Here is a 23,656-nt window from a genome sequence, read left to right as displayed (position 1 = left end):
GACAAATGTTGAATTAGAGGCTTAGTCAAAAAATACTAAAAACAAATATTCTTCTGAATTTCAACTCTTCACTATTGACTAGGAGCAGGTAAAGACTGGATACCTACTCTATACCCTACTCTTCAACTAGAGATGAAATTCAGGTCTGCTGACTACACAGTACTTATACCTAACACGCATATTTTACCAATGCTTCCTGGAAGAAAACAGGGTCCAAACTGGCCAAAATGCATCCGGCCACAGGCAGAGTGAGTACCACCATCACCATGCCAGGCTCTATGCACAACATCAGAAAATAAAAAAAGCATCAGGAATCAGAGGCCAGTGCTCCAGCTGTATGGCCATCTGCCTCCCCAGCCTCCCATATTGTTCTTGCTTTGGAAGTTGCAACCCTTCATGCACCAGCAGTTTGGCTAATTGTTTCTCTGTCAAACTGCCTTACCATGCCCAGTCTCACAATCCAGGAAATCACTTCTCTAATTTCTGTCTAGACCATTCTCCTTATTTGGACTCCATGGTTTCACTCTGGACATCACTGCCCGGGAGCATCTTTACAGGTATTAGGTTACCAGTCTCATTGGAAGAGAGAAAATAACCCTGGAAGTCAAGGTCTAACACATCAGGTTATGATCAGTAACGGTGGCTCATCCTGACATCTGGTAGGATAGGCCTCATACCAATTAGCAAATGAGCAAATTGTGACCATGTGCTGTCCATTTTGTTTCTAATGTAATGGTTAGGTAGCTAATTGACAGCTAATGTTCCCATTAGAAGCTTTTAGTAGAGCAGCATGATATTGGCTTGAAAAAAGTCACTGGACAATAGCCGGCTGAGCAAACTGGCCATGTCCTTGCTGTTCTAAATTTAATAGTCATTGAGCATCTACTTTGTGCAATGGTCTGAAGAATATGCTTTTGGTGGAAGGGATGGGAGTCTTGCTATGTAGCCCAGGCTGGTTTCAAATTTATAATTGTCCTACCTTGGTCTTCTGAGTAGCTGTGATCACATGAACTTACCATTAAACCTGGCTTGAAGTATTTTAAACTTATATATTTATCTATCTGTTCATTCGTTCATTCATTCATTCGGGTAGGTTCATGTTTATGCATATACAGATGAAGGTCTGAAAACAACTTGTGGGAGTTGGTTATCTCCTTCCACCATGTGGGTCCTGGGAATCAAATTTAGGCTATAAGTCTTGTTATCAATTGCCTTTACCTGCTGAGCTATCTTGCTGTCCTTTGAAGTATACACACTTTAAGAAGTTTTCCACAACAACCCTAATAAGACTCAAAGTATGGCCGCTGGGTTACGATAATGGGGGTTGAAATCTCTGCTCCCAAGTGCACACTGGGATTTTCACTTAGAAAACTATTTAACCTCTGTAAGTTTTGGTTTCTTCATTTGTAAGACAGAGGGGAGTGGCAATACAAATTTAAATGTTCTGAAGAGTCCTGTCCACAGAAAGTCTAGCAAAGCACCCAAGCCATAACAAGGGCTCTGGTAGCAATCATTGTTGTCACTGTGCATTGTTGTCATTGTTGTCCTCATTGCAGTTTTTTTTTCTGATTTAGTTTATTGGAAGCAATATAAATCATTAAATTCTCGTTAGGAACATATGCATATGTGGGAATGAGGTAAAGAGGGAAGGGGAAAGAGAGAAGAAGGGGGAAGATGGGGAGAAGATATCATTGAAGAGGGGACATTGACAAACAGAAAAATCAAACATGGTAAATTCAAGGACTTTGCCAAGATACGTGGAGAATGATCTGCTATACCTACAAATAGAAAACAAACAAAATGATTAACATTTTTGCAATTACCTGTAATGACATTGCCTTATTTGGGGGGATTTGTAGCTATATTTTTATGCATTTTTTCTTTCAAAATTTTGTTTTATTTTAATCATTCATGTGAGGGTGTGTATGGGAGCATGTGCCCATGGAAGCCACAAGTGTTGAATTCCTAAAGATCTATAGTAACTTAAAGTTGTCAGTCTCCTTATGAGGCTAATAGGATCAGAACTTAGGTACTCTGTTGAGCAGTAAAAGATTTTGTTTTGGTTTTTGGTTTTTTGAGTTCAGTCAATTGTCTCAGTTTATTTAATGCCCTTTTATTTTGTGACACAACTTGTTTATACTGTCCCCAGATCCATCCCAAGATTTAAGAGACGACCAGGCTGATACCTGGGGAGGCAAAGTGATTGTGGATGTTGGGTATGGAGGAGGCTTGGCTTTCCTCTTAGTAGCTAGCTGTGACTGAACAAACCACTAAACCTCCCTGGGTCTCAGTCACTTTAATTCTTGCTACATCATGTGCGGCTCCTGCTAGATCATCAATAAAAACTTGGTGAATAAATAAATGACCAAAAATGCAAATTACTAGCTGGGTATTCAGGTTCCTTTCCAGTTCTAATGGATCATATTTTCCTATCTTAAGAGATACACTCCTCCTTTGTATGAACATCCATCTCAGGACACGAGAGAAAATAACATTGAGTGTCTTACTGTTTCTTATTTTCACTTTTCATCAAAGGTATGTTTTGCATCAAGATTTACACCTTAGCCCTTTCTGTTTTCAAACAAAGTTGTTAATTTAAGAAAACTATAAGTGTGAAGCTCCTATTTAATATCTGAGCTGGAAGTATGTGTGATCCAATAAACAGCACCATAAAATTTGCATAGAAATGATGTAGGAAGGAATAAAAACAAGTGGGAGTAATATTTATTCTGAAATTAGAACTATACAATCATGCATTCCATGTAATTACTGGTAAGGTTTGGGATGTTTATCTCCATAAAGAATTAAAAAAAAAAAAAACTACTGTAGAGATAGCTGGTGGGCCCTAAGGAGGAGCAAATGTCTGTTTGCTAATTTTCCTATTCTTTTCCCTCTCCCTTGATAGTACCTCCAGTGGCCTTTGCAGACAGGACTTAAAAAACAGTACATTATTCTGCCTCTTCCATCAATAGGTGAGCTCTATTTCTCTACCCTTAGGTGTCGGCTGGCTTTATGACTGGCTTCAATCAATAGATCTCAAGAGCATTTCTTAGTTTTCATTCTTATAGCTCTTGTCTTTTACTATCCCGTGACTAAGTTCAGATCTGACTGCTTAAAGATTAGAGACCATGTTGAACGCAGGCAGACTGTTTCACTGAGATGCTCCTATGGCAATCTGCTCCCAGGAGAACTGTCGGGCTGAGCCTAGCACAAACTGTCAATCCTCAGAATCATGGGCTGAAATTAGCTTGTCTTAAGCTGAGTTTGAGATGGTGTGTTACAGAGCAAAAAGAAAACTGACATAAGAAACAATCTAATAAAACTCTCCTCTAATAGATATGATCAGGGAATATCTTAATGTCTCTTGTATCTACTGGCATGGTTTCTTTCATTTGGCCTCTTGTATGTGCAGAGAGGGCCACACAGTTTATCTTTCAACCAGTATGCTCCCAGAGTAAACTGAGACTATCACAGGCGAGTTGGGGTATACAGTCACCTTTGATTTGCAATATCATATTGAGGAAGATCTCTTTATGCTGTACTTAACAGAATGCCATAGCTGGTAAGGAATCTAGAGATCTTAGAAATCTTTATCAATAGTGGATAAAAATGGAGTTCAGAGAAGTATATTTCCCAAAGTTGCTCAGCTTACTAGGTAAGATAGGGAGAGAAAACTACCAGAGTCAGGGTAGTGGAATGAAAATGATCTAGAACCAGGAGCCTTAGGCTTGTCTCCATTAACTGCTTCTGTGAAATCTTGCTTTCAGTTATATGTAAGTGAATTGGTTAAGATTACTATTGCTGTGATGAAACACCATGACCAGAAGCAACTTGGGAAGGAAAGGGTTCATTTGGCTTACACTTCCATCACTGTTCATCATTGAAGGAAGTCATGGCAGAACTCAAACAGGGCAGGAACCTGGAGGCAGGAGCTGATACAGAGGCCATAGAGGGATACTATTCATTGGCTTATTCCTCACTGCTTGATCAGCCTGCTTTCTTATAAAACCCAGGACCACCAGACCAGGGATGGCACCACCCACAATGGATTGAACCTTCCCCCATCAATCACTAATTAAGAAAATGCCCTTCAGGTTTGCCTACAGCCCCATCTTAGGAAAGCATTTTCTTAACCAAGGTTCCCTTCTCTCAGGTGACTTTAGCTTGTGTCAGGTTGACATTAACTATGAAGCACAGGAAGTATGCCTTGGTTTAGTTATTAAACTTAAATATAGAGACTATGAATTTTGTTTTATTAAACCCTTTAAGAGCCTATGTTGTCCTTAGTGCTGAATATTTGCTGAAGAAAACCAAAGATAGCCACATATTCCCTTGGTATTCTCATTGCTTGGAGTAGCACACAGAAAACCCAGAAAGAGATAGAAAATAATCCATTTCATATTACGACTGGTGTTTGGGGAAGCAGGGAAGGTGATGGCCAATCTTCACTGTCTTGACTGGATTTGGAATCACACAGGAGAGATACCTTTGGGCTTGTGTTTGAGGGCACTTCCAAAGAGGTGTAGCTGAGGCTAGCCTCAAACTCAGAGATCCACCTACCTCTGCCTCCCAAGTGCTGGCATTAAAGGCATGCACCACCACCCGGCTGCCACTATGTTCTTTTAATTACAGCAGGTGTTTTGGCCAATAGAGTATAACTGAATTGTCACTACATAGCTTCAGAGACAAGTGAACCAAAGACCATGCAACTTCTGCCTTCTGCTGTTAGAATGCTCACTCTTGGAGGGCATTGGGCTATTCTGGGGCCATTATGCTGTGAGGAACCAAAGTGCAGAGACAGGCCATGTTTGGCTACTCTCATAGACAACCAGCCTTCACTCCATCTCTGCTCAGGTTCGGAAAAAAAATTGGCAAAGAAGATGAATGCAGTTCTCAGTTGGAAGTCACCTCTAACCATGCAAGTCTTCCCAGATGGAGTTCTAGGCATGGTGGAGTAGAGATAAACCATCCCCAGTGCACCCTACTTTAATTCCCATCCCACAGGATTTGTTAGCAGAATAAAATGGTGGTTGTTTTACACACCTAACTTCTTGGGTGATTCACGATGGCTAGCCACTGAACAATCATTGTGACTGAAGTTTCAGCCATGTATGACAAGAGACACGCTGGCATCACCTCATCTTTTAACACAACACAACTGGAAATAGACAATGGTGGCTACCATACTTGTTTTATTTTCCCCAAGGGAGCTGTTTAAACAGAGGTTCACTCACAGGTTTTCGGACATCAGGTAAAGTGATCCAGAGAGGGAACACGATGGGAAGAACGATCAGGAATGTGACCTGCTTGCGGGCGTTGGATGGCCAGGACAGGCTGAGGGGTTGGTCATCCTCTTCCTCAGCAGTCTCTGTGGCTGGCTGCAGAATGAGAGGACAGCTGTAAACAGGCAGACCCTTGGGGAGTGCTGGGGATTTCAGACAGCAAGACTGCAGAGCAAGTGAGGGTCATCCAGGCCTCACTGGGGCTTCCCAGGCCACCCAAGCTGCTTTCACAGCATTCTTTCTCTAGAAGCACCCCATATGTCACAGACCCAGGCTCAGGAACAAACAGTTCACCACTCCACCAGAGCACTGTAGAACTTTCTTTTCATTCTTTGGGTATCTTATGGGTTTTTCAGGTTTATCAACTGATCATTTAACATTGACTGTGGTTACTACTCATGACTTTTTTTTGGATCCAACAGTTATTCAACTGTTCAAAGTAACGAGTTGCATTATGATATTTCCATACACACATGATGTACTTTGAGATAATTCACCTTATCCTTTCAGAAAAAATCTTCTTTCATGAACAATTTGTGATTAACAGTATCTGCTGACATATTGACCTATGACCTCATCTCCTTTTCCCTAGGGCTGTGTTAAGTGACTTGGACTCCTTGACTCCTTGGGAGGAAGAACACAGGGGAAAAAATTAAAACCCCTCTCTTCCTCCTCCATTCTCTCCTCTCCTTCCCTGCAACTGCTATTCACCAGGTACAAAGCTTACTACAGAAACAGTTTAATGACAATCCAGGGATGCCCTAGCTCTCCTCACCCAAGAATAAACTCCGAAATGTTTGCATGGATGTTCCTAACTCACTTAACCAACTGGGTGAATTCTAAACCATTTTGCTTGTCACCAAAGGCACAGTATACAAACACACACCTCAGGACTCAGATGAGCAGGGCCAAAGCCTAGTATATAGCACCCACCCTGCCCGGCTTCTTAGGGGCCTCACATATGGCAGCCTACTGTCTGCATTTTGCTGGCCTCTGCTGCAGTCAGCTGCTCTCAAAGTCCCAGAGGAAGAAGAGACAAAATGTGGATCTGCCCAGCAGGATGAGCACTGGTCATGAAATGGAGCATAGAGTCACCCCCATAGCACTGCTGACACCAACCATCACTGCCCACCCTGCTTGTTTAGACATGCAGCAGCAGCAGCAGCAGTAGCAGCAGCAGCAGCAGCAGCACAGAGCACCAAATCTAAAAATATCAACAGGCACCTTTGCTGTGACATTTCCTATAGAAACCACAGAGAGCTTCTTGCAGGCTTGCAGCATTGCTCCCACAGCCTCTTCTAAGTAGCAGCAACAACTCTTCAATGACTGTGTCCCTAAGGAGTGGCAGGTGGGGAGGGTTTGGGCCACAGGTCTTAAGGGAGGGAATATTGAACTAGAGGTCACAGCTGGGTATGTATAGATTCACAGTAATACTACTGTTACTTTCTTTACTGTCACTCAATAGGGATGGACTAAGGGCCTGTAATTGTTTACAAAATCATCCACACCCTTCACCCTTCTTCAGGATACAAAACAAAACCAACAAAACAAAACAAAACAAAACAAAAACCCAAGGGGTTGAAAGCCATATTGAAAAAGACTGGAAATAATACATTTGTGGCAGTGGGTAAGAATCCTCAAAGTACAAATGCAAGAGAATTATAGGGATTAGGTAAAGAAGTTGGTGGTATATTTTGGTTACACCAAACCCTCATCAAACACACACATCACCCCACTCCAACCCCTTTGCTAATGTGACACAGAAGCTGTTCTGTATACCGTTGTCTTTGCTCTTTCCTGGGGGCTCTGTCCCTGATTCTAGTCATGTCACCCTTGGAGGAGAGGTAACCCACAGTGAAAACCATCCCCTATGAGCTCACACACCTAGGTTGCCATCAATACAAGAATGATAATCTGTGCATCATGGGGCAATGAAGACTAAGAAGGCTGGGGCATATTACACTTTCTTCCAATGATGTCTTCCTCATGTAACCAAATGAATGACTTTTCCTTCCACACCTGATAGGTATTCAAGCAATCAGCACCAGTACCAGTCTCATACCAAGTAGGGGGTTTAATCCAGCCGGACTGGTTTCCCCGAAGACCAATCAGCCCATCAGATGAATTTGCCAAGCTCCTCTTTCTGCCTGAGTAACCTCCCCTCCCCTCCCCACTCTGTCTCCTACCATCATCAACAATTTAGTGACTTCTCTCTAAACGCCAAACTACCCTTTTTTGAGAAAAGACAAAAGCAACTCTTTATGACTCATATCATTTTAATGACACCAACAGATGGTGACATTTCATCAATAACCCTTCTGCTTGTAACCTACGGATTAGCTCTTTTCTCCATCTGCCAAAGTCACCAGGCAGGCAGCGCCGCTAGCAAATAGCAAAAAATAATTGTCTATTTGGATGCCCAAGCTCTAAACACACTAGTGTCCAGTGCAAACAATTAGCTGTGTTGTATAAGGTCCAAGGGTGATGTCTAAGGATGCTGTTGCTAGGGCAGGAGTGGTCTAGGAGAAGAGGCTGTGCTTTAAGCTATGCCAACAGAAAACTTCACTCTTTGTGGGGACCAGTTCCTGCTTCAGGGAAGTGAAGGGGTCTAGAGCCCTGGGATGGATATGAGAGGTGCCTCAGGAGCAAGCTGTCATAACACCTCAGAAGGAATTGTTTTTGTTCTCTTGCCAAGGAAATTTCATTTTGGCTCAATGGGCAACAGCTTGCAAGTTGGCTAGAGACACTGCAGAAGAACACACTGTTCCAACAGGAGATACAATGCTTGAATTAGGCTTGGCCCCAAGCAAGAGGCCATTGAGGTCAGGGAAATGAGTTTTCAACTTTTCCTAGAGTTGTGGCATGCCAGCTTTGACCTTGTGATGACCCACTCTTGCCTCCTAAAGTGACTGAAAAGTGTCCCTAGGAAATACTGGAAGGAGAACAGGCTACAGCTGTATAAGCCAGAAAGACTCCAAGTGATTTTTGATATAAAGGCTTAACATGGTTTGCTATCTGCTGGCGTCCTATACAAGGCCTATGGTTACACAAAACTACACTAGTGACTAGATCTTTAGGACCTTGTCATCTCTGATATTTAAAACAAACAAATAAATAAACCTTAGAGGAAAACACCTTACTCCTAATACTCCAGAAGACAGAGACAGGAGGACCCCAGTCTTTAAGGCCAGTCAGGGCTATATAGTGAGCAGCAGGACAGCCTGTAAGAACTGTAAAGAGAAATCCTGACCACACACACACACACACACACACACACACACACACACACACACACACACACACACTCCTCTCGCTAGTTTCCCAAGGGATGGATGTCACACTGGTCCTCAGATATTGGGATGGGAAGAACAGGCATCAGAGTCAGGACTTGCAAGCTCCAGTTTCCAGCTTTCTCAGGCAGTCTCTCCCATCATCTGAAGATTTCCCAGGGTCTTTAGGTATGAAGGTAATCATGAAAAGTCTAGAGCTCCTTCACCCAGACTGTATTGCATTTAAAAGGAGAGGCAAAACCAGATGATCCCAAAGCACTGACCGATGGCTACTTGTAACACAAAAGAGAATCTCATGGGGCCCCACCCATAAACAAAGAAGTGCAGGCAATTAAGTAAAGCTGAGAGCAGGAGTAGTAAGTAGTCTCCTCCAGGGGTGAGTCCCTGATTGTTTTCCAACATCAAACGGTCATCCAAGAAATCAAAAATACATAAGGAACACTCAGTGGACTGAGCAAGTCATGTTGATGCACACACTCATATATGCACCAACAAAGAAAAAGAGGTCATGTATTTTCGGGGAACATGTGGAATGTTGAAGGAAGGAAAGGGAGGGAGGAACGATATAAATAACTTTAATTTCAAAATATTGAAAAAATGAAATGCAGGTGCTATAGTGACTATGGGCTCTCAAGCCCAGCTCTTCTGCACCAGCGGTTTTCCCTGGGTAGTTGAAGGGGGAGGTGGCAGCCAAACCCAATAAGGAGATTTTATGTGGGCCTCATTGTTTGATGCTACCCCAGACTCCTCTAACTGCGAATAATCCCATTTTGGCTACTTTAAAATGGATATCTAGGGAACATTGTAGAAAATGAACAAAACCCTTTACAATAATAAACCTTCCTGGGACAATGTCAGCAAGAACAGAAAGGGGAGCGGAGTCAGTCTCAAACTCTGTCATTCAGTGTTTGAAGGTCATGATGCCTCCAGGGAAGACTGCACAAAAAGCCAGCACCATCTTAAACCTGAGACTACCTGTCTCCCCTTTCATGCTTGAAGCATTAAATAGAAGCTCTTTGGTAACATGTATCATCTCTCAAAGTAGGTCTCCATGGGAACTGGTGACAAGGTGTGCAGCACTGGGCAGTGAGCCTGTAAGACGCTCCCAGGGGACATCCTGATGGCACCATATCTAATGATGGAACAGCTGCAGGAAGGCACAATAAACACAGATCCACCCTTCATATGGTTCCTATGAAACAGAGAGTCAGACAGAAAGCCGTTTAAAATATGAATTCTGTTCTAGAAGGTTCCCTTACAACATTGGTGCTACAGAAGAACTGCCTGAAATGATTCTTGCAAAGTACTTAGAACAGTACTTGGCACACAGCAAACATTCAGAACATGGCTGCTATCACTCTTAAAGAATAAATAGTCGGGAAAATAATTTCTTCTAGGAGAAAGCAATCTGATTAGGTGAATTATCATTTCCAACAATAAAGCCCTACAATTCAATTATTTGATATGAAAGTGGAAACTGCAATGATTTTCCCCCATCTGTTCTCTCATCCAATATTTATTATTTGTTGACTGCAGAGATATCAACAATCTAATTTTCTTCTCTCTTAATTAAAATGGATAAATAGAAGGCTCTGTAAACAAAGGGGGAAATTCCACAGCTCTGAGGAGAACCATTATTTTATTCAGTAGGTAGCTTTGAGCTGACTTTCTGTCGGAAACTGAGCTTCTAAACAGATGGTAAGACTCACAATATTGTGACACCTTGACTCTGAGTTCTGTGCAGACTTAAAAACAATACCAGTTCTGGGATTCTCAAAGGCGAAATTACCTCACATGCACAGGAACTCTTTAAAACAGTGAATGGCTCTTTGGTCAAAAACCAATTGGCTAGTAGAATGCCTTAAGAGACTTCCACAGATGTCCATCAAATATAAACACCAGTCCACCTGTGTTTGGCAGAGGAAATGGTGCAAACTGACTGGCTCCATTCTCCCACAAAATGTACTGGCCAACAGTCCACCTGTGTTTGGCAGAGGAAATGGTGCAAACTGACTGGCTCCATTCTCCCACAAAATGTACTGGCCAATTTGTAGAGGCTAACACGCTAACAGATTTCCTTGTCAACTAACTGCAGAAATAGAACATGGGTTATGAACAGGACTGACCCACTGTCCTGGCTACTTTTACGTCAACTTGACACAAGCTAGCATTATCTAAAAGGAGGGAACCTGAATTGAGAAAGTGCCTCCATAAGATCTTCCTGTAAGGCATTTTCTTAATTAATGATCAATGGTGGAGGGCCCCGCCCATTGTGGTGCCATCCCTGGGCTGTTGGTTCTGGGTTCTATAAGAGAGCAGCCTGAGCAAGCCATGGGAACCAAGCCAGTAAACAACACCCCTTGATGGCCTCTGTATTAGCCCCTGCCTCCAGGTTCCTGCCCTGTGTTAGTTCCTGCCCTCACTGCTTTTGATAATGGACTGTTATATGGGAACTGTGAGCTATGAGCGAAATTAACCCTTTCCTCCCCATGGTGCTTTTGGTCATGGTGTTTATCACAGTAATAGCAACCCTAATTAAGACACCCACATACACATTAACTACTGGCTTATGGCTCATTTGATTTCATAGACTTAAAATCTCCGGGTCACCATGGAATCTGAACTTCTGGGATCTCAAAGCTGCAACTCTTGGACCTGTCAAACATGGTATGCTGAGTTATGTTCAAAGCCATCTCAGAATTCTGGGATGGTTTTCTGAAGGGCTTTACTCCTCTAAAGAACAAATTTTTTCATTTGCCTTTCCTCCATGAAAAGGCAGCAAAACCAGGGAAGTCTTGAAAGAAGAAACATTTTTAGAGCAGGTGAAGGAAAACCACAGTCATGTATGGAAACTTCAGTTACCCAGAGGGAAGCATCAAGTCCTGGGCAAATACAAAACACTAAAGTATGTCAAGACTTTCCCTAGCGTTTGGAGATGGGGACTCGGAGGAAATTAAGGTCAAATGAGGTTGTGAGGATGGGGCCCTGACCCCAAAAGATTAGTACCTTATAAAAATTAGTACCTTATAAAAATTAGTACCTTATAAAAATTTACCTTATAAAAAGAGATCCTGGAGTGCTTGCTTGTTCCCTGGAGTATCCCTTAATGCCTTGGCTTCTGTCTCTTCCCTCTGTACCTCCCCTGTCCCTGCAGGTGTGCATGCATGGAAGAAAGGTCATAGGAAGGCTCTATAAGAAGCCGGGAAGAGAGTCTTGACCAGAGATCAGAAACTTCTAACCCTCATAGCCATGAGGAAAACAGGTTTGTATTGTCTAAGTCACCCCATCCATGATATTTTTATTATGGTTGGCCTGAGTAGAATGATAGGATGACCATATGAGTATCTATTCTTTCCAACATGTCACTGCTGAGTATGTGCTTTGGTTTTGAAAAAAATTGTGTTCGATTAACTTAATCTGCTTTTCAACTGTCCTTTAAAAACTCATTTCTGAGTCTTAGAACAACCTACTTCTGTGTTCTGAGATTCTCACTGATCTTGCATTCATAATTTCTACCACACGTCCTTCAACCTCTTTAGTTTGTCCTTGACCTCTAGATCCCTACCCCTTGTCTTTTATACACAAAGTGAGTTGAAAGGAGATGGAGTCAAATGGTATCCCACTTTAGAAGGGGTGCGCCATCTGAGACGTCTGCCTGGCTTTCTGTGTGGACACTCTGAACTGGCAGGGCTGATCTTTAACTAGAAAACAGATTTCCTTAAAAAACAGACACATTTGCTGCAGGTGGTAGGGAGGGATTCCCTCCCCTCGTAATGACATTATAAATTTCCTTTACATATAGAAGGAAAAAATTCCAGCATCATACATTTAGCACATAAAAACATAAAATGAGGTTCCACTGAGCGGTGGCACCCCCAAAACTTCATCTTGTACCAGACATTGAACCAAAATCAAGGTTTCAACATACGTTGTTGTGAGTGACAGAGCCATTGTTGTGAGTGACAGGAGCCATTTCCAAGCAGGCAGAACAGCACATGAGGGTCTCATTGAAATGCAGATGCTCTCCTCTGTGCGCATTTTGCCCAAGCGATTCTGAGGTGCAAGCTATGGTCCAGATAGATTTCTTTCTGCATTGCTGCAAACTGGTTTTGGTGTGTTTTCAGGGATTTGTGAATATTGCTGACACACTCATAAAAGATTTGTCCACACAGAAGCTAGTTGGAGATTCATGAAAATAATCGTAAACTCTTAGTATCATCTGGATTAGAATGATCCATAGAAATAGTGTATTAATGCTGATACTTTTTCCAGAGTGGTAATGAGGCTTTCCATCCTTTCATTGATAGTCAGTCACTGATGCACCATGTGAAAGATGAACAGATACTCTCAAAATTCCTCAGAAAGTAAATAATTATCATCAAGGTTCTCAGCGAGTAAGGTATAATTCTTTGTCAATATTCAAATTTAGGAAGATTTTCAAGAGTCTTAAATTTATATCTATTTCATGCTTAAACTATGTTAAAAGGCCTTTGAGTGAATCTTAAGCACTTGGTAAATATTATCCAGGTCAACAGATGTAGGAAACAGATCTCAGTTTTTTTTTTTTATTAAAAATATAAACTGACAGAACACTATTATCTGCCCTGGAAATGGCAGAGTCAGCAAAAGGCCTTAAGCTTTGCCTGTTTTGTGATTACTGTTGGGTTTTCTCTTCACAAATGGGTTCTTTTCTAAGAAAGTCACCCAGAAGATGGACTGGAGAATCACTTGCCATTCCATTGCCTTCACAGTAACATCTGGCCACTTTCTCCCACTACTGCCCTATGGCCTGGCTGTGTCAGATATGGAGATACTTCTCAAGGTTGTTAGAATCCTCTCACTGTGGTCCATGGATGTCTCAAGAGATGGGCAGTTTCACTAATAGGGAAAAGTGATGCTGTTTCTAAACTTCCACAGTGGTTGACCTACTCCATCCACGTGCATCCCCACAGATTAATAGGAGAGCATGGGGTCCCTGTGCTGGACTCACCACTGTGGAAAGAGATGTCTTTTGTTATGTTAAGGGGACTAATTTTTAGAAGAAAAAGAAAATACGGATTCCAGGTACCACCTGCATAGGTAATTTTGGAAATTCCTATCATGCCTGACAGTCTGAGCCACTTGCATTATCAAATCTTTCCAGGGAGCCCTCAGATCACAGCAGCACCAATCTGCAATAAACGACAAACTTTGAAAATGGTACTTTGTTTTTCTAAAGCACCCTTGGAAACCTAAATTTAAGAGGCAGGAGATATTTTTAAGCATTTAATTCTTTTTTAAAAAGGAAAAATTTAAACACACAGTCACCTCTATCACATTTCCTCTCTTCATCCTTTACTTAGTCACCCAATGGGGCTTGCAGAAAGCAGGTCTTGAAAAAACTATTGAGTTTAGGGAAAGTATCCCTATGGAGAAATACATCAGGCCTGCTATAAAATGAAAAAAAAGAGACAGCTTTGATACACTATGGAGATGCTCAAATTATAAGGTGAGGAAATAAGAAAAGAGGCTGCATTTTACAAACCCTGTGTCTGTTTGTCATTCTGCATATTATCCATCCATCCATCCATCCATCCATCCATCCATCCATCCATCCATCCATCCACACATCCATCCATCCATCCACACATCCATCCATCCATCCACACATCCATCCATCTATCCATCCATCTACACATCCATCCATCCATCCATCCATCCATCCATCCATCCATCCTTCTATTCAAAGATGTAATTTCCTTACCCCACAACTAAAAAGAGGACAATTAAGACATTCTTAAAGACAGAGAAATCTCAGGTGAAATCAAATCAAAGCTGAGCACAGATAAAAGGTCATTCATGCCTTTAATCTCAGCACTAGGCAGGTGGATCTCTGTTGTGTTTGAGGCCAGCCTGCTCTACATAGTGAGTTCCAGACCAGCTAGGGATATAGAGTGAGACTCTGTCTCAAAAGAAAAAAAAACAGGCACAATTTAAACCAGGGAGCTCTTTAGCTGGATCCTGAACTCTGCTGAGTGTACCTGCAGGATTTAGTAGCATCACAACAGTGAGCATGCAGCTGCAGCAAGGAGGCAGCACCATGGGACATGTGGCCAAGAGCCATCACCTGAGTGTTGTTTAGAATGGCAAAGTTAAAATGTAGCTAGGTGGTCCTGTTAACTACCCAGTTCTGGGGATCCTATCCAGAGCCCCTCACATGCACTAGGTAAGCTGTCAAAATTAAAACGGCAGAAAATGTTAGTGTCTGTCTATGCCTACGGAAATTATCCATTCTGAAAATTTGCGTTGGATGCAAACCTATGGCAGCTCTAGTCCACTTCTCTGTGCAGCACTGGGAGGGCAGGTGGAGAGAAGAGGATAGCACTGAAGTGTGGAAAAGGCTATGTCCCTCTGTAGTGGCATGGACTAGCACGTAGCAAGTCTTCTGCTGCACAGGGCTTTGTCTTCCATGAGGGCATTTTTTCATGTGCTCTTCCCAGTCATGGGCCATGGAGTGTCTGTGCTGGAGAAACCTCTGAGCCAAGGGGCCAAGGTGAGATCAACTCCCTTGTAAATGGGGATTTTTTTTTTTTAAATATAGCCGGTCAATTAGGAGACAGGTTGAACTCTTAGGAGAATAGCAACAATGAGTGTGCAGCATGGGCTCAGAATTTCCATGAATAAAGTTGGGATGCACACCCCACTTGTCATAGAACTTGATAAAAATATAACTTAGAGAGACACAAAACTAACAAAACAGAGGCACCAAATCATTTCTGAGAATCTGTGCCAGAGGGTCCTGATTGAAAATCTTGTTTTTTTTCTTACCCTGGAGTTGTAACCCCATTTCAACCTACCGCCCATTCTTTCCAGACAGGCAATCTCAGCCTTCTCTACAGTGTCCCCCAAACCCCCTTTTCCTGTTTACTTGTTATGGCCAGTTTCTGTCATAGCTTCTCAATTCTGGCTCTGAGATCCAGCCATGTTTCACCTTACAACCAATACTTGGTTGAAAACCTTGTTGTTTCTGCTACTTAATATCCACCAAGAAAAGATTTTTTTTTGAGGTATTACCAACTTCACTAACACCCCCCCCCCACCATATGCTACTGTATGTCAAGAACTGTTCAAAGAGAGACTGAGCCTCACACTAACACTATGAGATAAGCATTTTTTTTTTAAAATTACTGTTTTTATAGAGAAGGAATGTGGAGAACAGAGAGGTTAGTACCTTGCTCTGGGCACATAATCATAAGAAAAAGGGCTGGGATTTATACTCCAGTGGTTTGCCACCATAATCTATCCCTGAATAACTAAGGAATATTGCTTTAATTTAACCCATCATCACCATGATGTATTGGAGGATGTGTTTGAACTCTGACTCTCCTGCCTACACTTCCCAAATGCTGGGATTACAGGTACCCCCTTTTTGTGGTGTTAGGGGTGGAAGTCAAGGTTTTGTATATGCTAGACAAGCACTCTACCTACTGAGCTATATATATCCCCACTCCCAATTTAACCCATTATTATTTTTATTGTTATTGCTCTATTTTTTTTCTGACCAGGCAATTCAATTACTTGGTTCAAAATGCAAAACATGCAGAAGGGAACACATAAAGTCTCTGGAGGGTAACTGACACAGCTAATTTCTCCAGCAGCATCCCAAGAAAAGGCTTGTATGCTGATCCCTCTATTTTCCCATCAGCATCAGTCAGTGTACCGTTGTATCTCACGATCTAGGATACACTTTGGCACAGTGCCTTTTCACTTAACAACACATACAGAGGATCGTTCCAAATCGGAATAGAAGTACTTTCTCTTTAAAGACTGCAGATGGTCTATATTGGGCACAAGCAGTACCCCTCCCCCGTGCTCCACAAAGGGCTAGACAGTAAATATTTCAGGCTTTGGGGTCCATATGGTCCATGTTCCATATGCTCCTGCTTCCTTTTTTTACAAAAACATTTTGAAAACGTACAAACCACTCTCGCCCCTTGGGTCATATAGGCACAGGCAACAAGCCAAATTGGCCCATGGGCCCCAACACACTGATCCCTAAGCCTCTGTGTTCTTGACTCATATTTCTCAGTCTGGTCTTTTTCTATTATGCTGTCCCCCTTATTTTTGTGGTACCAGAGGTGGAGACAGGACCTTATGCGTGCTAGGCAAGTGCTCTACCACCAACCTACATCTCCAGCCACCTGGTCCTTTCTTGAACGGGATGAGCTATCTTCTTGCAAAACATCCAACAGCTGCCATTGGTTCCTAAATCCTTCAAGGTTCTTCACTCTCTAGAGCTGGACAGAACATACAGCATGTTTCATAATGCACATTTATCTCCTCCTCTGGGTCTACTGCACTGGTTCAAGTGCCATCAACTTTTCCCCTCTATCAAACCTTCAGGGACCTCTCTGCCTCACTATGGCTTTAAATATAGTCTGGATGCAGCCTCAGGAGCATTCTGGTAGTGCCCATATATCTGGGATGTCCAGTGGTTTGTTGCTGCTCCAAAAGAATCAACACCCCACCGGGCGTTGGTGTCGCATGCCTTTAATCCCAGCACTCAGGAGGCAGAGGCAGGCGGATCTCTGTGAGTTTGAGGCCAGCCTGGTCTCCAGAGCGAGTGCCAGGACAGGCGCCAAAGCTACACAGAGAAACCCTGTCTCGAAAAACCAAAAACCAACCAACCAACCAACCAACCAAACAAACAAACAAAAAACCCCACAAAAGAACCAACATCCCATTATCTAAAGTCTAGCCACCCTGCTGTTGTCCCCTTCTTTTGGCTCCCTCTGCCATCACAGGAATGCTGTCTCCAAACAAGCCACGCTCATTTTCGCCTCATAGTGCTGTACCTTTGAAGGATCCTTCCATAGGTTCACACTCAGTTTGAATGACACCTCCTTGGTGAGGCTTTCCTGAGGCTCTGCACTTCCCTGTGCCCTCATCCTCCTTTGCCATCGGTCTCAGCTCTGCTGGGACACTGTCTGACCCAGATGTACAATGAGTGCCTTCCGGTCTGATGGATGGCTAACAACCTCAAGCTAGTTTACACTTCCTGGGGTGTGCACTTCTTCTCAGCTTGGTTTACAGCCTCCAGTTCTACCATCTTGTTCAGCAATCATTAAACATAAGTTTTTGGACACCTGCACAGGTTGTCATTTCATTTCTTTCTTCTCGGTGTTACAAATTCCTACCATCCATCAATGCCCAGCTAAAATGGTATGTGTTCTACAGTTTTCATATCTTCCCCAGATAAAATCAATTTCTTTCTTTCTTTCTTTTTTTTTTTTGGCAGGCTCCCAGAGCACTCCACTGTGCATAGAGACCTCCATGATCACTCTGGGCCATTATTAATTACCCAAACGTTTGTTGGCTGACTTATTTATATCCTGAGTATACATAGACAGCCCCTTTCCATTTTTACCTGGAAGGAATCCTTAAAGGAAGGGGTGAATGCTGTTTAAGCAGCCAGTTTGGGCATATGATTTAAGTGGAGCATGGGGCTCTGTACCAAAGGCTCCTTTAGCTTTCACAATAGCACCAATGACGTAGTGTTTTCAGGATCTGGGCTTTAAGTAGGAGGAGGAGGGAGGGAGTGCCCAGTCAGATTGGCCACTTGCCCTGTGGCTCTGGAATGCATCAGCAGGTCACACTGTAGTCAGCTGTGGTGATGACTTTTTGATAGCTCGACTGCTCTCCAGTCAAATTAGCGCAAGTAAGCACACACATCTCTGCATCTCCCTGCACTGAGACCTGGGGCAGCTCTGTGGACAGAGGTCAGCAAGTCTCTTGCTCCCATGCAGCAAGGTCCTCCCTAAAAGGGACACAGATGTCCCTTGGCCAGCCAGATGGAGTGGCATGGTGATGAGGTGTCCCTCTGCACACCTGTGACTGCGCCAGACCCAAGGGCAGCCAGATGTCCTTGGGGCTTGCCTCCTGCCACCACATGCTGCTTATCCATGTGGACATAAGCTGCTCTGCCAGATCACTGCTGAGCTGACGTGGTGGCAGCCCAGGGCTCTGGGCAGCAGGGTGAGAAGGCAGAGGACACAAGGACAGACAGCTGAGCTCTCTTCAGATAAATGGAGAGACTCTCCTTCTAAATTGCTCCTAGAGATCGGGGCAACAGGTGAGAGGCAACGTGTTTTCCCCAGAGGGCAGAGCGTTTTCTGATATAAAGGAAAGAGGTACCAGACTACACTGGCTGGAGGCTCTGTTCTCTTTGTGGGGACTGTACAACAGCTCACTGAGAAAATTTTGGGACAAGACTGGCCTGCAAACTTTAGGGTGATGCTATCCGAAGTATGGTGCTTTGGCCAGAAGCACTGTCATCACCGGGAAGCCCAGTCCACTCCACACTCTGGGCCTGAGTCCAGCACTCAAAAGTCAGAATCTACATTTATCATGGCTGGTCTTCCCTATCTGCTCTGAGAACCTGGAAGTGCCTTTCAGTCTGTGCAGCTTTGATGGAGGCAACTTGGTTAGATGCAAAGCTGGGGCCCCATGCTGTAAGATTCTGATTTATTTGATCAGGACAAGCCCAAATATCTTTTTCCACTGTTTGAGCAACTGTGGCATTGCTCACAGGCAGTGCTCGTGGCGGAAGGAGCCCAAGCACTGCATGGAGACATGCCTGAGATGGAGTCTCAGCTCACTCTTCATGACTAGGTAACCCAGTTAATCACTTCACCTCACCCAGCTTGGCTTCCTCAGCTGCACGATGCAGGCACCAATGCCTGTACCTTCAGCTGGTAAGTGTCAGGATGGGCATTCTTTAAGCATCCAGCACCACATATGGGCATGTAGTAGATGTTTGACAAATGGTAGATACTAGTCATTACTTCCAGGAGGCACAGTTCATTGGTTGTGGTTGAACAGTGGGTGGGGCCAAAGAGTATTAATTTCAACCACTGAGGATCTCATGGAGCTGTGATGACAATGCGTTTTCTGCTATTTATCACTGGCTTTACAGACATAGCCATCAAGCTTTCTCATACATTAGCTCATGCCTTTTCATCCCCAGACGCTGATACAGCTGCCCTTTCCTTTGCCCTGAGAAAACAATGGCTTACATAGTTTACATATTCATTCAACGGACACAGAGTTTCCTTCATGTGAGGCCCTGCGAAAGACACATATGCACAAATCAGTTCCTCCTTGGTGTCCACACATCTGGGAGCTGGGCCACCGAGGAACCTGTACTGTCATGCTCAGGCACCGTACCGGGGCATCTGTAGCTTCAATGCTGTGGGAGAGGTTTCCATTCTGCACAGGTTCCGAAGCCTCACTTGATGGTGTCATTTCGACCTCTGTGCTCGTGCTGTTGGGGAGTTCGATTTTTTCTGTGGCATAATTTAAGCACAAAGAGAACAATCAGAATCAATGGGCAAAAGGGCCATGTTGGAAAGAATGTTCTAAAACATTGATCAGGTGAGGAGAAGGCATCTGAGACCTGAGCTGGTGTTGGACACTGGTAAAGTGTTTTCACCATTCGCCCTGTGCGGCCCCGTGTTCTGGTTTCCACCACACATGACATCACTGAAGGCCCTATCAGCTGCCTTATGCAAGGACACAGATACATATCTTTGACATTTAGATAGAGACTGAGATAGCTGCAACAGCACACTCTCACCCCACAAGGGATACTACGCTGTGCTCTGTCATCATCAGCCTGCCATCTTCGTCAGGCCCCTTTTCTGGGCTGGGACACCTCCTCTATGAAGTGAATGGTTCCTTGTGGCTGATGGCCAGGCAGGCACTGCTTTCAGTTCTAATACTTTCAGTCTTCATGCTACAAAACTGCCCCTGCCAGGAGGGGAGAGGGGGGAAGGAGGATTTGACCACCTGTCTCTTTTTACATCCTGAGAACACTCACAGCACATTCTGCACTGGCTGTCTTGTTCCAAGAAAAGCAAGGGGGAGCTGAGACAAGGAATAAGGACCAAGTCTGTAACACTTCTCAGACACAGAGAGGGGAGGGATAGAAGGAAGGATGGGGAGAGAGAGAGAGAGAGAGAGAGAGAGAGAGAGAGAGAGAGAGAGGAGAGAGAGAGAGAGAGGGAGAGAGAGAGAAGAGAGAGAGAAAGAGGGAGAGGGAGAGAGGGAGAGAGAGAACCCATAGATCAGCAAGTGCAGTCGTGAGAGAACAGAAGAGGCTCAAGGGTGCTGGTTAGGCCCTGAGACTCCGTAACACTAGGAACCAGATGGGCCTGTTTTTCCAGTCTCCCTCTACAGCTTATGCTTCATGACTCTCAGCAGAGGCCTCAACCTCTGTGGCATTTGGATTCCTCACCAGTCGAATTTCAGTAGTGGCTGCTAACAGTGCCACTACTTCCATCATTGCTATTGCTGCTACCACTGCCTCCTCTGGTAAGTGCATGTAAAGCACTCAGAACAGAGCCTAGGCAGAGCCAACAAGCCAGGCATGAATGATCTGATTCTCTCTCACTGCAATTGCCTTTTGCAAAATATTTCTTCTAGGGCTAAGAGAAGCACCTCCAGGTGACCAGTGTTCAGGCCCCATTAAGTTCAACTGGAACTTAAGTGAGCGTGAAATAGAAAGTCTTCCATTGAGACTGGAGAGATGGCTCAGCAGTCAAGAGCACTTATTACTCTTCCAGAGATCTGAGTTCAGTTCCCTGCATCTATGTTGGGTGGATCACAACAGCCATTCATTACAGTTCTAAGTGGTCCACCACTCTGCTCTGGCCTCCATGGGCACCGGTGTCTATGTGGGGCACATGTAGACACATAAAAATGAACATAAATTTTTTAAATAAAGAAAAAGAAAGGCACTGGCAACAACTCTGCTCAGTGTCAGGAGGCATTGCCTGTATGGTGCTGAGTTAGGAGTCAGGGTTGCTGGACAGCAGTCTGCTCAGCTGCACCAGATGTAAGCAAACATAGGATGCTCATAGGAGAACAGAAGGGTTTTTTGCCCCTTCCAGTAATTTCAGAAGAACCAAATATTTCTGTCATCAGTGCACACGAAAATAGAGAGTTATGTGGGGCGGAGCATAGTGGCACATGCCTAAAATCTCAGTACTTGGTAGGTAGATGTAGGATGATTGCCACAAGTTCAAGAGTTCAAGGCCAGCCTGGTTTAGGTAGTGAGACTCTATTACCCGCCCCCAACAAAAAGAACTTCATAAAAATGTTTGGCTCGAAGCAGTCAAATAATTGAAGTACTAGGGAAATGCTCATGAATTCAATTGTGGTGTCCTGAGGCACAAATGATGACATGGAAAGTGTAGGAATTTGGGTTTCCCTGATCCACCCATGATTCATAGTGTCGGTACTGTGGGATACTCTTTGCTTGTAGCCATGCTGAGTTATCTCAGTATGTTTCATTCAGTGATTTAAGCTAAAGCATACTAGTTTTGTGGGGGACATGAAAGACCTCATACAGGCCCAGTAGCAGATTGCTAAGGCCAGGCTCGATCCCAGAATCATAGGATCCAAAGATGTTCCAGGATAGACTCAGACAAATAAGAACCTATGTCACAGTCACAGCCTCTGACTTGAGTGTGCTTTTAAACCACATTCTTTATTGTCACAGAAAATATGAAAATAAATCCTGGGGTTCCTTTGGAAGGCATAGATTTTCCATACACATCCTGTTTGGTTACCACATCCTTCACTGGCCCCATCAGCAGTGGGGTTCCTTGGAGTTGTATGTCACGGATGATTAAATCTAAGCCTCCAGTCACCGGTCTGCAAAAGGAGGTCTGGGAATGAACCCAGCCACATAAATCTTCTGTTCCAAGCTACTTCATCCCACAAAAGTAAAACCAGCAAGCAGAGTAGAAAAAGTAGCCTTTGTAATTGAACCTAGAATGCAGATGCAGAGCTTAACCAGGCAATAACTTTCCCCGGTGACCTTACAACACAAAACCAACACTCTGCTCTGTCTAAAAAAATGTGTTCAGGTTCAGGTGGCAGAGGGGATCAGGCGAAAACCTGCAATTCATAATGCAATCCTATCCTAGTCAACATTTGAACTGATTTGGGTCCACTTTCTCCAAAGACATTTAGTTGACTCTTGTCTGTTCCCTGGCTGAAAATTTTGCCTGGGCTAGAATTCAGGATGGTAGGAGAGACAGGAAGTTGCCTATGGAGTATTTTGAGGGCAAAACTGTTGAGATTTGTCTGTAGATAATTTTAGTCACTTGGGCAATAGCTTCATTTACAGCATGGATCCAGATTAGGCTAAATTTAGTCTGAATTTAGAATTGAGAGCTATATTATAGTTACAGACAGGAGAAAGGGAACATGATGCCCCAAGTTAAAATAAGATGCCTGAATGTCACAATCTGGTCACACAGGAGTTCTAGAAAAGTCAGCCAAGACAGACCTAAGCTGATTTTGCCTAACTTTATTTATTTATTTTTTACCTGTGTATTTGTGTGTGGTGTGAGCACATGTGTACATGTGTTCATGCATGTGTGTGTGGTTGTACACTGTGCAGATGTGTACGGAGACCAGAGGTTGATATTCACTTTATTTACTGAGGCTGGGTTTCTTGGGGAACCCAGAGTTTGCTAATTTGTCTAGTATAGCTATCTATCTTGTCCTGGGGAATCTTCTGGCTCCTAAATGTTGGGATTGGGTGGGGCCACCACTCCTATCCAGCATTTATGTGAGTGCTGCCAATTTAGGTCCTCACACTTGGGCAGCAAGCACTGTATCTGCTGCTTCATCTCCCCAGACCCCATATTGTTGAATTTTTGAGAAAGAGAAGACAGTATGGTCTCAAAAGGACCCTGCTGGGGTAAGTGAGTGGTAATTTGGTGGTGGGGGTGCAGCAAGCAGTATCATAGAAACACAGTTTCATCACCAGTTAAGAGTACAGAAGCAGGCCCCCCATCGCTGGCTAAACATGACTTGGGTGTGTCTCTCTTTTTTTGTGGCTTTCCGAGAAACCAAGTGCCTGTCACCTCTTGAACAGAATGCCTGGTGATTTGGTTAGAATTACTGCTGCCCATGGACTTCCCTTAGCTTTATTGGTGACATACATGCACATTCCTGCCCTGTCTCAGCGAGAGAAGAAGAACTCATTTCATTGTTTAAGAAGGGCCTGGGCTGGCACTGGGTTGGGGTGCC

At 43.7% G+C, this 23,656-nt stretch overlaps 1 protein-coding gene across 3 annotated transcripts in view; it reads right to left on the bottom strand.

Annotated features, from left to right (window-relative positions):
• Window positions 1-23,656, bottom strand: part of Slc24a2 (solute carrier family 24 member 2) — a 232,895-nt gene that overhangs the window by 9,546 nt on the left and 199,693 nt on the right. For 2 of the 3 annotated variants that reach the window (XM_035439812.1, XM_035439813.1), the window contains 2 exons: window positions 19,778-19,896; window positions 5,235-5,366 (listed from right to left, as the gene is read on the bottom strand). In XM_035439812.1, coding sequence (XP_035295703.1) covers window positions 5,235-5,366; window positions 19,778-19,896 — 251 coding nt within the window. Of the gene's footprint in view, window positions 1-5,234; window positions 5,379-19,777; window positions 19,897-23,656 lie in introns of all 3 variants that reach the window. The other variant, XM_035439811.1, reaches the window with a different exon arrangement.

Source organism: Cricetulus griseus, chromosome 2 (genome assembly GCF_003668045.3).
Source record: "Cricetulus griseus strain 17A/GY chromosome 2, alternate assembly CriGri-PICRH-1.0, whole genome shotgun sequence".
In the NCBI taxonomy this organism is placed as follows: Eukaryota; Metazoa; Chordata; class Mammalia; order Rodentia; family Cricetidae; genus Cricetulus; species Cricetulus griseus.
The sequence above is the reverse complement of the archived record's forward strand: the minus strand, read 5'-3'. Positions and strand labels throughout refer to the sequence as shown.